At 44.5% G+C, this 13,338-nt stretch overlaps 1 protein-coding gene and 1 non-coding gene across 2 annotated transcripts in view; one reads left to right on the top strand and one right to left on the bottom strand.

Moving 5' to 3' along the window:
- Positions 1-383: 383 nt before the first annotated feature.
- On the top strand, positions 384-547 carry LOC119815947. The gene has a single exon (XR_005285620.1). It is a non-coding gene; the product is annotated as a U1 spliceosomal RNA (small nuclear RNA).
- Positions 548-4,299: 3,752 nt separating this feature from the next.
- The window catches only part of Slc23a2 (solute carrier family 23 member 2), a 100,004-nt gene continuing 90,965 nt past the window's right edge, over positions 4,300-13,338 (bottom strand). The window contains exons 14-16 of the mRNA XM_038330729.1: positions 12,871-13,008; positions 10,127-10,222; positions 4,300-9,021 (exon numbers count right to left, since the gene is read on the bottom strand). Of these exons, the coding sequence (XP_038186657.1) occupies positions 8,789-9,021; positions 10,127-10,222; positions 12,871-13,008 (467 nt within the window). The 3' untranslated portion in view covers positions 4,300-8,788. The remainder of the gene's footprint in view (positions 9,022-10,126; positions 10,223-12,870; positions 13,009-13,338) is intronic.

The following is a 13,338-nucleotide window of genomic DNA, read 5'->3' as shown; positions in this document are numbered from 1 at the left end:
GTGTGTGTGTGTGTTGTGTGCGTGTGTGTATAGACACATAGCATAACAAGATGTTTGCTGGTTATAGGAACATGAAGAAATACATGAATGACACAGAGAGAGTTAACATAAATTACTTGGTAATCAGAACTCAGGGCAGAGAGAGAGAGAGAGAGAGAGAGAGAGAGAGAGGGAGGGAGGGAGGGGGAGAGGGAGGGAGGGGGGGAAAGGGAGGGAGGAATGGAGGGAGATGGAGAGGGAAAGGGAGAGGGAGAGGGAGAGGGAGAGGGAGAGGGAGAGGGAGAGGGAGGGAGGGAGGGTTGGAGGGAGGGATGGAGGGAGGGAGAAGCATACACAGAGAAAAGATGGTGGGAACACTCGTTGCATTAAGAAGAAATCAATGCATACTTACCTGGCAGGGGAGATACCATGATCACGAAGGTGGTTTTCCCAGGGCAAGGCTTATCCATTGCACTCCGGATGTGCTGACCCCTGCGATTTCCCCAAATGCGGGAAACTCGACTGCATAATTTGTGGTAGTGGGGGACTGTGTTCACGCTCTCCCCTATAAAAAAAAAAAAAAGAAATCAATGCAACTTGGGTGAAAGCGACACACCAGTAACCTACTTTTGGGAGGTGGAGGCAGATGATCAGAAGCTGCTACCTATCAAGTTCCAGGCCAGCCTGGGCTACATGGGATTCTGTTTCCAAACAAAACAAGGGGCTGGAGAGATAGCTCAATGTTTAAGAGCATTGACTGCTCTTCTAAAGGACCCAGGTCCAATCCCCAGAACCCACATGATAGCTCCCACCTGTCTATAACCCCAGTTCCAGGGGATCCAACACCCCCTCTTCTGGCCTGTGGGCAGCAGGCATGCATATGCTACACAGAGACATGCAGGCAAAACACCCATACACATAAAATAAATTAATTAAAACAATGTAAAACGAATCCCACAAAATCAACATCAGTAATGTTTTATTTGCATTGTGTCTCAATGCACATACACAGTGTCACCATTGGTGAGGTGCCTGTGCTATACCATAAAGAGAGAAAGGGCAAGCGGCTGGATTCATGCTCACAATCATAACGCTTGAATACTTCTGTACATATTCTGTACATTTCTGTGTTAGGTACTGTCAAAGGGCATACCAGGTAGAAGCAATGAATCACTGCCTGATACAGTGGGATAATTTTCACTTTTTATGTCTTTGTATTGACATTATCACAATAAACACATATTTCACAAAACATCTCGAGACATCTATAAGATCCTAAAATAACATCTTTCCTTCTCTCTCTTTATTTCTCGTTTCAGCCTGGAACTGTGAGTGGCCCCACTTGACCCACTGTGGCTTTTCCATGTGTGCAGACAGCTAAGTCTCACCTGTGGAGGAGGTTGTAGTTACATCCCACAGATAGCCCAAGAGCTGGTCAAAATCTGGGTGTTTGTCTAACAATTCTGGCCACTGGATAAAGGATTTGGTTGGTCTAGAAAATGCAGAAAGTAGAAATGGACCCTATACTTCTAGACTTGTATACCCAGACCTAAGTTCTGCCTGCCTAATTCATTCAAACACATTAAAATATAACAATCGTGGCTTTATAAAAGTATCTGTGTGTGCCTTCCAGACCCAGAAAGGAGCTGAAGAACAACATAATCTAGTCAATCTGTTTTAAAATTTTATTTTATGTATATGAATGTTTTGTCTACATGTCTATCTGTATACCACATGCCTGCCTGGGCTTTTCCCATATATTATCAAATATTTGTAATTTTATATTTTCTATTGCTTTGCTCTATTTCTCAGAATAGAAAAGCAAAGCTGATATCCAGCTCATGAGATGATCTTCAGAGAAAATTACCGACAAAACTTACTGCAAATCCTACCACTAACCAAGCTTGGACCTCCTTTAATAAATGCAGTCAGAAAGAAACCCTTAAGAAATGTTTCAGCTGCCAGAAGAAAGGTGTAGCCCTGGCAGCCTCTCCTCTTGGGGTCAGCTTTGATGATATGGTAGATGACTGGTAATTGCCCAGGGTGATTTTTCACCTCAACTTTTATTTATAATTTCGCATATCCTTTTGTAAGCCAGCACCATGTTCAATATATCTATGGTAGAAGATGTCATTTAAGCTTGGCCAATCCCTGCACCAATCCCCTAGCCTACAGAAGCCTGACTTTTTATAAAGAAAGCAAAACAAAAAAAATTAAACGTATGTAAGACATTAGCCCAGTTGGTTTTAGATTCAACAAAAAATGGTTATTTTTTTTCTTTATATTGATTTCTAAGACACTATCAATTTCCGAATACAACACTGGGGCCTCTAACAATCACAGCCCATGCTTCTGCCCACCGGTGCTTGGGAGCATGTGTTAAGATCTTGTTACCTAGTCAGATATTTGACTGGCCTTTGGTTCTTGTGTGACTATTAGTCCATTTAGGCCTGTTTCTTTCTCTCACATTGTAAGTCTTCTCTTTTTTCCACTACCATCTGGTATGTACGGGCTTATTTTGGTATAATTGTGGATTCTTTCCCTTCCTTTTGGCTATTGCTTTTTGTGGGGATACTTTCTTATTGCTGGCCTACCTATCCGTCATCACACACAGTACTTCTGAGGTTGTTTCTCTTCATGTGTAAGTACTTATCCAAAGCATTTAAATGTGAGCTTTTGGCAGCTAAGTTCGGATCTCTTCTTGCCCCACATAGGGGTACACACGTGTCATCTTCACACTTTGGAGATGGAGCCAGAAAGTTTGTAAGTTTGGTGTCACTCTGAGCTGCACAGAGACCACATCTCTAAACCCTGAGGGAGGAAAGAAAGGGGGGGGGGGGGAGAATGGGCTAGGGATACGGAGGGCAAGGGAGAGAGACTTCAAATACTGATGTCTATTGGGTCCTGCTATTTGGGTTTTAGATCAGCTAATTTGTTTTTATTGATTCTGTGTGCTCAGAGGCAGAGGACAACCTCTGGAGGGCACCTCAGACACTGAGAATGACAACAGCAGGATGTAGCCTAGGGCAGAGCAGCTCCTATGTCACTATGACCCAAGCTGTCAGGGGGCGAATCAAGGATGGAGACTGGGTCATTCCAAGTTTGCTCCAAGTTGAAAAACATGCCCAGCTCCACCCTTGGCCCCCTCCCCAGTTCCTCAATATCCATCCTCAACCCCCACCCCAGCACATCACTACCAACTGGAGCCTGGCCACAAAAGTAGCTATGTTCGGCTTTTTTTTTTTTTTTTTGCCAATCACATGACCTCTTGGTGTGGATACTGTTTATAATGGGCTTGAAATCCCACACCAAATTGTCCTCAAATCCAGAATGATTATTTGTCTTTGACACCTGAGGCCTGCCCCTCCACATCCTAAGGCTCCTGCCTCTCGGTGACTCAGGATATCCCCACCTTCACCCATTTGCTGCCATGCATCCTGGAAAGCTGTTTAACAGGACTATGGCTTTAATGTCACTTTATAACAGATTAGATTCACCTGGGCTGGGGTGAATCTACAGAACTGTCCTCATTGCCTTGACTGGACCTTCGGATACAGCCCAGATGTTTTTACAAGGGGGCACAGAAGATTTAAAAGAAGGAAGGTTACTGGCCTCTGGCTTGCTTGGCTGGGCCTTCTCTGGACTTGCCAGCTGCTACCGCCAATTCCCCCACTGCTGTCAGAACCAGTGATTCCAGGCTTCCATCCCGGGCTAAGTGCCAGCATCCTCCCAGAAAGCTTCCAGGATTATGGCGTGAGATTGGGCCTGCTGAAGCACCCCACCTTGTGGACTAAGCAACTACTGGGTTGTTGGCCTCTCCAGTGAGAAGCAGCCACAGCAGGACTCTAACTACTGAGGCACCCAGCCTCAAGGACAGAGCAACTACCTGGCTCTCAGCCTCTCAGGCATGATTCAGCTGTTATTATTTTAATGTAAGCTGACTTAAATTCATACACATACATATTTCAAATATATAATAAATACAGTTTTTTTTTTTAACTGACTGGTTCTGCTCCTTAAGAACCTTAAAATGCGGAGCTGGAGAGATGGCTCAGTGGTTAAGAGTACTCACTGGCTGCTCTTCCAGAGGTCCTGAGTTCAATTCCCAGCAACCAAATTGTGGCTCAAAACCATTTGTAATGAAATCTAGTGCTCACTTCTGGCCTGCAGGCAGAACACTGTATACATAGTCAAAAAAAAAAAACAAAAAAAACCCACATACACAAAACCCCCAAAACAACAACAACAAAAAAATGAACCTTAAAACATGGGGCCCTTAATTGAATTCCAGCCAAAGAAAGAGGCACATGACAGCAGAACTACATCCAGGAGCTTTTATTTGTACGGAACAGTTTTAAAAATACAGAATAAAATAGCTTTATCTCTACTATTATTCACAACATCTGGTCCAAATATTACATATTTTTAAAATACTTAAACGTTTAATGAAGCCATGTTAGAAAAACAATATGAAAATTCTTTTTAAAAACTCCATAAAAGAATTACACATCTCAAAAAACAACCCACCCCAAATACCCTCAGTATGCAAAATAAAAATTAAAAAAAACAAACCCCAGAGAGATATATAGGTAAAGTCAGTCACAAAACTCAAATAAAATAGAGGCATCTCTACTGTTCTAAGGACAGTCAGAAACTGATGAACATGTCAAATCAAAGTTGTTAGGAACGGGCAGAAGAGGATGTCCACTGAGCTGTCAGATGCGTCAAACGTTGGTATGAATGCTCTAAACACCAGGAAACACACAGCAACCTGAGAATGCTGGGTACAGAGTGTGACAAGGCAGTCAACCTACGAGAAGGATGGGGAGGTCGATGAGGCTGCCAAAAAGGGGTCCCCAGCGCTACTGTGCTTTGGGTTCCATGGATGAAAGTTGAATGCTGGCATGTAAGGGACCTTCTTGCACTACTGGGGTTCTGACTGTAGGAAGAGTGGAAAGTAGAAGATGTCCTATTCTGTGCCCAAATCTTAAGGGACTGAGAATAAAGTACGGTATGTGAAACCCTGATCCAAGAGACGGTTTCCTGGAGACCAGAGCTCTGTGAAAGCTCAGGCCTAGCTGTACACTAACCCAGTGTGCAGCGGACAAGCTTGGCTATGCACAGCTGGCATCCTCAACAACTGGGTAATTAGGCCCCTCTAAAAGCCATGCCAAGCCTGATACCAGCAGCCAAATGTCTATCCCAAGCACAGCTGTCTGCAGGATGCTGCCTCTCTTCTAGGCAGATGAGCTCTAAACTGAGGCTTCACCTCTGGGGCACTGGTATGACTAATGATTAAACCTGCCGACTTTAAGTCTAAGTGGCTAATATCAGTGTCTCAGCAGGGACATGAATGAAAGAATTAACAGTTTAGATCATGATCATAAAATATACACATGGGTAAATAAAGTATACACACATACTAGAGGTTCATCAATGGAGAAATTCTATCAGCACATGACATTGTCATGAAAATTATATCATTCCCTCCCTGGAAAACTGTGACTATTATCCTGGGCAGAAATGTTATTTTACTATATGGAAATACTGTGATATTCATGCATAAATCAAGTTGTCATCATGAAAGTCAGTATTCTACAGTATAAAGTAAATCCTGCACGTGAATTTGTTACAGTGGAGATGGGACACCAGTAGGACCCACAATACTTCTCTCCAGCTGGCCTAGAAAAGCCACCTCTGTTGCCTTGATCAATCCCAATAAATGTTAACACTGGAAACCCTCTTAAGAAAGATTCTGAGCCAGGTGGTGGTAGCACATGCTTTTAATCCCAGCACTCAGGAGGCAAACAGAGGCAGGTGGATCCCTATGAGTTAGAGGCCAGCCTGGTCTACAGTGGGAGTTGTTCCAGGACAGGCTCCAAAGCTACAGGGAAACCCTGTCTCGAAAAACAAAGCAAAACAAAACAAACAGATTCTGAGCATAAATGTCTCAGTCCCAGTGAATCAAGGTTTAACTCATAAATGAAAATCACTTTACAGAGACTAGTGCCATTTCACACTGCCTCCCAACTGGGTCTCCGGCACAGGGAGCCAGACAGTACTGTCCTTGTTCTCACATTCTGCTTTCTGTGCTGACACAAATGTTTGCTCTCGGGTGAAGGAAGGAAGCAAGTGTTCACCGGGAGACCTAGAGGTGGAATGCCCGGTAAAGATGTTCACATCTGAAATGCTTTTGAACCGCCCATTGGCATACAAAATACAGCAAGTCCAGCAGTGAAGATAAGCTGGACACAAGACCTAGCAGACAGACCACACATGGCTCCCTTGTCCCCCTAAAACTCCCCTCTAGGCACACATTTCCTCTATGTTCCGGGAGACTACAGGCTGCATGGTAAAACCTTACTAGGGTGCAATCACCCACAGTGCAGAAAGTGCACAACTCCATGGAGGCATCTGATTGGGTTGTTCTCTTTCCTCCCACATCCTGCCCCTTCCTTCCAAGAATATCAAAAGTTGGCTCTGAGCCGGGCGGTGGTGGCGCACGCCTTTAATCCCAGCACTCGGGAGGCAGAGGCAGGCGGATCTCTGTGAGTTCGAGACCAGCCTGGTCTACAAGAGCTAGTTCCAGGACAGGCTCTAAAGCTGCAGAGAAACCCTGTCTCGAAAAACAAAAAACAAACAAACAAAAAAAAGTTGGCTCTGAAAAAGCAAGAAGAGGAAACCCTTTTGATACTTGGTGAGCCCATGTCCAAGTCTAATAGTGACCAAAGCAAAATGTAGCCAAATGGGAAGACCTGGGGTGGCACTCAGCTGAACAGGTGTAGCAGGCAGGACACTGGGTGTGGATCGCCAACCGTTCTCAGGCTTCTGTGTGCACTCCTACTCCTGCTCACAACAGCAGCTCAATACTGCAAATCTCAGGAGCTTCCAAACAGAAGCTGGATAAACTAAGCAGAACGCAAATTGAGGCAACAGCAAATGCAGAGCAGGAGAGCTGTCAGCCACACATGCTTGCTAAGGAAGGGGGGACAAAGGCTACTCACCAATGTGCTTCCAGAGCACTAATTACTTTTGAGTAGACATTTAGAAAACATACAAAACTAAATGCAATCAGAAACCCAGTTCTTTACTTAATCTGGAGGAAGATTTTGGCAAAACAATACAGTGGCTCTGAAGTGAGGTGTTATTGAAACCCAAAACTCTCATGGGTCATGAGGGCTGCAGAGACAAAAAACAAAGATCTGGCGATATGGTGACACTGAACCAGCCAGGGGGCTGGGGCAGAAAAACACAGAGGGCTACTCAGAGTCACACCTTGCTAAGGAAAGCAGGAATGCCTACTGCCATGCACGATTCAGCCAGGTCCATAGCCACTTAAGAGGTACAATCTCATGAAGCAAGGCTTTCCTCTTGGCTTGAAAACCAAAGACAAATTCAACACAAGTCACGTGTCAGCAAGAATTTATGTCCTAGGTTAGAACACTTCACAGATGGCACGTGGTAGCTATTTTTCTTACTGTCTTCTGCAACAAATTACACTGGCATTTGGCTAAGGGATCAAATCTTCCCTCTGCAAGGATCAAGATCCAATGGACCTGTGACCTGACAACCCACACAGTCTTATTAAGTCAAATCTACCAGCAATGACTTGCAACAGAAGGAAATGGCACATTCCATATGATGATGCTGTATTACTGCCCCAGGTTCCCTTCTTCACCAAACAAATTCACATGTAACTTGACCCATGTTTCTGGGTTCTGGTCCAGTAGTCAGTTGTGATAAATAGATTAGACATTACAGTATTTACACTTTCATGGTATCGAGCAGTACAAAACACACCCACAACAATGGTCACTGGCCTTCAACAGCCATTCCAAGAAGCTTCCCTGATGGTACCCACAGCTTTACAAACGCTGGTTCTTTTCTTAACGGGGTAAGGGGTAGAGAACAAGGAATAGGATGCAAGGTTAGAAGTTCACATGGAAAAACACTGGTTTCAAAAATCCACTATAGTCATAACATTAAATAGGAATAAAACACACACAACAGTTCAGGACAGCAGAGCCAAGATGCCCATAGACTTATCTGTGGGCACTCTATACCCGTCATGCCAGCCATCAAAGTGCCAAATAGGTTGTCTCAGCCAGTAAAACAGACTAGTGTGCACTGGGCTGACCTGGATGGGGCCAGAGTGGCAAGGAGAAGAGTGGTCAGGAATGCCATTGACTCAGGACCTTTCCATTCCTGTCAATCTCCTAAACAGAGTGCCACCCAGGCATAGCTACACAGACCTTATGCACGCTCACATCTGGGCACATGGCAGTCATGTCACTAGTGTCAGTCAGGTCAACAGGCTCCTGGGTTTTGAGGACAACATAATCACTCTGACCACACAGATGTGACAAAGTAAGGACATTGGTGGCCCCTTGGCCAGAGGAGGTCTCTGCAGGGCTCAGGTCAAGTCAAGAGTTGGACATAGTGTTTAGAAGCAGAAACCCCTGGGCCTTGAAGTGGCTTGCAGGAAAGAGCACTGGAAGTCTGCACAGCAGGGAACTGAAAGCAGGACCACTATGGAGTCCAAATGCCCATTCCAGCGGCAGGACTGTGATTTCAAGTTCAGTGACCAAGGCCAGCAATGGACATGGAAAGGGTCAGGGACAAATAAGGAGAGAAGTGAGACACCATATTGGACACAATCACCACCCACAACACAAGTGTGATGTGCAACCTGTCTTAGCTCTGAGGTGCAGGATGCCAAAGTAGATATACAAACATATATCTTCTTGTTACTCAGGAAGGGACTACAGATCATGCCTCACTGTGGCCAGGCCACAGGGCACAGCAAAGGCTATACTGTGGCCTGAGAGTCTTTGTCTGAACTCCGGCTGTTCTCACTCTTCCCAAAGCCTTTCCATGTGTAGCCTGCAAAGGTTGGGCTAATAGGCAGGTAGTTGAAGCATCTGTATTTTTTAATAATGTTCATGCCAAATGGCAAATTGTAGGACTCCATGCCATCAAGGGACTTGCTCCCTTTGCTCACACCCTTCTTCCATTTCTTGATTCCTCTTTCCTCCGGGGTACCTGTTCCACACACAGATAAACACAAAAAGAATACTTAATTACCTTAGAAATGAGGATTGTTAGACAGACAGACAGACAGACAGACAGACAGACAGACACACACACACACCATTCTAGAAATCAGACATGCCCAATGACAACAACAGAAAACCTGAGAAGCTGAAGATGCTTAGTCTCCAGGGGATCGCTAACCCTCTTTGTTCCTTGTATTCCACAGTCAAGGGACTTTGTACTTCATGTCCTCCCTGTCCTTTGACAGGACTCACAATTTTCACTGCGGAGGTATGACTCAGGCACGTGACTGCTTTCCTGGGTATCGTATTGATCCAGTCTCCCGCCTATCTAGTCACCTCACCACACCCTCTTCAAAATCTACTATGAAATGTGATGCAGAATGACCTTTCTAAAATGCCACCATAAACTGTGCAACACTGCATCCTAGAGCCACTGCACTCACGGAGCTCTTCCTGTTTCGCTGCGGTTTGACGTGGGGATAGGAGGGGCACTGGTCTTGTTCTTGGGCTTGAAGTTTTTAAGATTTCCCCTTAAAACAATCCACCACTAAAATGTCTCATTCACAAGATTTCTGGGGAGCCCATGGCAGACACACCAGACAGATGGACTGTCTCATCCGTCCTTGAAGGCAGCATTTGACAATAGTACAGCAGCCATCTCTAAGAGACCTACCAGAAGCTCAGGACTGTGCAAAGGAGTCCATAAAAGTCCATCCCAGGCTCCAGGCTTAAGTTGAGAAGGGAGACAGAGTCCCAGGGTGTACCCGAGCATCCCTCTGCCTTCTCAGCATACGCAGGATGATGTGCTGCTCTGAACAGTCATTTGGATGGAGTGTCATCTCAACTACTTTAGAAGACTGTATCAATGATACCTTTGAGCTGACTTATTCCTATGCCTCCTCCTAAGGCAGGGTTGGCCTCCTGGGCTCGAGGGATCCCCTCCTGCAGACTTGTGAGTAGCAGTACTCACAGGCAGAGGTCACTGGATGCTATTTGTGGTTCTTGTTTCTGTATGGCAGAGTGAGGGAGCTTGGGACTTGGGCTATGCTCCAGAGATGCTTGTGTATCTAGCCCTGACATACAGCACATACCTGGGATGGTGTTGTCCAAAATAAAAGCCACACAGCCTCCTACAAACATCGCAGTAGTGAGAAGTACATTCAGTACTTGATCAATTCCTGTTATACCTGGATAAGAACAGAACCACCATTAAGGGTCATCACTGTAGCCAGGGCAGGTCTGTCCTTGACTCAGAAAGAGACAGTGGAGTAGACACCTCTGGAAGTCAACACAGGACCTAAACATATAAAATTCTCAGTTGTACACATACACATACTCTTGCCAGTAACATTTAAAGTTACTCTGCAAACTTGCAACAATAACTCCATTGCTTCAACAATGGTGTATAGTAGATGAACTGAATAAAGTAACATTAATACTATAATAAATAGTGGAAGTATTGAGATAGTCTATAGATGTATAAAAGATTTAGAATTAAAAATGGCTGTTATGGGGCTTGAGAGATGGCTCTGCAGTTAAGAGCACTAGCTGCTGGTCCAGAGGACCCAGGTTCAGTTCCCACATGGTGGTACATAACCACCTGTAATTCCAGTTCCTAGGGATCCAGTGCTTTCTCCTGACCACCATGGGTATTGCATATATGTATGATGCAGACAAACACACAAACACCCATACACATAAAATAAAATCTTTAATAAATGGTTGTTGTAATGCTGCAAAAAAATTTACAAGTGAGTAACAAAGCAATTACACTATGGGAAGCGGGGGGCGGTGTCTGTGCAAAGTCTCACTCCATAGCTCAGGCTGGCCAGGAACTCACTGTGTTCGGGCTGGTACCAAACTCATGGCAATCTTCCTGTGTCAACACTCATCCTGAGTGTTGGGATGACAAAAGAGCCACCAAGTCTAGTTGTTCACGCAACTTTTTAAAATGTTTTTCTTTTTTCACTGCTGTTGTTCATTTTCTTGAGACAGGGTCTTTCTACGTATCCCAGGCTATCCTGAAACTCGCTATGTAGAACAGGCTGGCCTAAAATTCAGGCTGCCTGTGCAGTTAACCTGAGACGAGTGTGGCAGCATATGCCTGTCATCATAGCACTTGGGAGGTGGAAGCAGAAGGATTAAATGTTCAAGGTCAGCCTTGCCTAAATGAGTTCAGTGTCAATCTGGACTACATGAAAGCCTATGTAAGAAAAAAAACTTGAAAGAATAATCCTGAATTATTCAACTGCAAAAATAATGTATCAGGGCTGGAGAGAAGGCTCAGAGGTTAAGAGCACTGACTGCTCTTCCAGAGGTCCTGAGTTCAATTCCCAGCAACCACATGGTGGCTCACAACCATCTGTAATGGGGTCTGATGCCCTCTTCTGGCCTGCAGGCATACAATACAGACAGACAAAACACAGTATACATAATAAATAAATAAATAAATAAATAAATACTTAAAAAAATAATGTATCAATAGCAACAGATATTTCTTAAGAAGGTTCCTCCTTTGCTCATTCTGCATGGCAGCAGGATTTTATTAAAATAAAAAGTAGGAGCTAAAAAGGTATTCTTTCTTTAAAGATCTGTTAATTTGGTGGATGTGTTTGCCTGCATGTATGTCTGTGTACTATTTGCATGCAACATTTTCAGAGATAAGAAGACAGCTTCAGATTTCCTGGAGCTGGAGTTCAGGCAATTGTGAACTTCCATACATACAAATGCTGGGAACTGAACCCCGACCCTCTACAAGAGCCAAGAACAATGAGAGCTCACACCCAGGGCTTGGTGGAGAGCTGGCTCAGTGGTTAGGAACCGTTTTATTCCTCTTACAGTTTATGTCTGAGTGCTCTGCATGTACATCTGTGTGCCGGAAGAGGGCATCAGATCCCATTATAGACGGTTGTGAGCCACCTTGTGGGTGCTGGAAATTGACGGCTCCTGTTCTCAACTACTGAGCCATCTCTCCAGTAGTTAGGATCACTTTGCTCTTGTAGAAAACCCAGGTTCAATTCCCAGAACCCACACGTGGCTCACAACTGTCCTTAACTCCACTCCAGCTCCAGGGGATCCACAGCCTCACCTGACATTCTCGGGCATGAGGCACACACGATACATACACATACAGGCAGACAAAACTCATACACGACACATACACATACAGGCAGACAAAAAAACTCACACGCATAAAATATAAAAAAGAAATAATAAAAAAAGCTTATAACCACTGAGGCATCCATCTTTCCAGGACCTAAATAAGTATTCTTGAATTAAAAATAGAAGGACATATCAAAGTCTGTGAAGTTGAATTTTAAGGAATTACATAACCTAATGCAGCATGAGTCTGAGAAATCAGAAGTTTTACAGAGCCAAAGGAGAGGTAACCATTAAAATAATGAGACCTCAGGGGCTGGTGAGATGACAATTCATTGGGCAAGGGCATGTTTGGTTTCTAGCATGGTGCCTTTCAAGAAGGTGCCTTGAATCTTCTACTTCTCTAGATCCAGGCTTATCTGATGCTCTCTTCTGCTCTGCGTGCTTCCAGTGTACACACATGCAGAGAAAACATTAATACACACAAAATAAAACAAAAAGTAAGCCCTTGGCACCCATATCAAGTGTTCACCTGGGGACTGCTGAGCTGAAGACACCCCATAATAATGTCTGTGAGTGGCCCTGGTGGTTTCCAGAGAAATAATCAGAATAAGACTCAGAAGGAAGCAACATACACTTGAGGTTCCAAGGTCTCTTCCAACTACAAGAGCTATTTGTGAATCTAGGGTTGAACTCCCAACTGCCCTACCCAAGATTCAAGACCTCTTTCTCCTACCTGTGACCAGAGGGTTTTGTCTGAGGTAACTTGGAAGAACAAGCCCGAAGAATATGGAGAATCCAAGCACAAACAGGTTCCGGGAAGAATTCAAATCAATGAACTGCAGGTTAGAGAGGCCAACGGCTGTGATCATTCCTGGAGAGAAAAGCGTCAGAACACAGTTCCAGAGTTTACCAACTATGACATGCTGATAGGCTATCCCGGAGGCTGAGGACAGGCTCCCTGATGTCCTTTCTCTGACCATCAGAAATCAGCTTGGAGACCAGTGCAGTGCCAGAAAGGGAAGGTCCAGGGCTAGCATGACCACCTGTATCTGACCTGGATGACAGCATCACACATAAGCTTCACACTACATTTTCTTTAAATCAAGTAGACAAGTTTTAATTTTTTAACTTTATGTATGTAAGTATTTTGCTTGCATTTATGACTGAACGAAGTGTGAGCCTGGTGCTCATGGAGACCAGA

This window comes from Arvicola amphibius, chromosome 5 (genome assembly GCF_903992535.2).
Source record: "Arvicola amphibius chromosome 5, mArvAmp1.2, whole genome shotgun sequence".
Taxonomy (NCBI): domain Eukaryota; kingdom Metazoa; phylum Chordata; class Mammalia; order Rodentia; family Cricetidae; genus Arvicola; species Arvicola amphibius.
The sequence above is the reverse complement of the archived record's forward strand: the minus strand, read 5'-3'. Positions and strand labels throughout refer to the sequence as shown.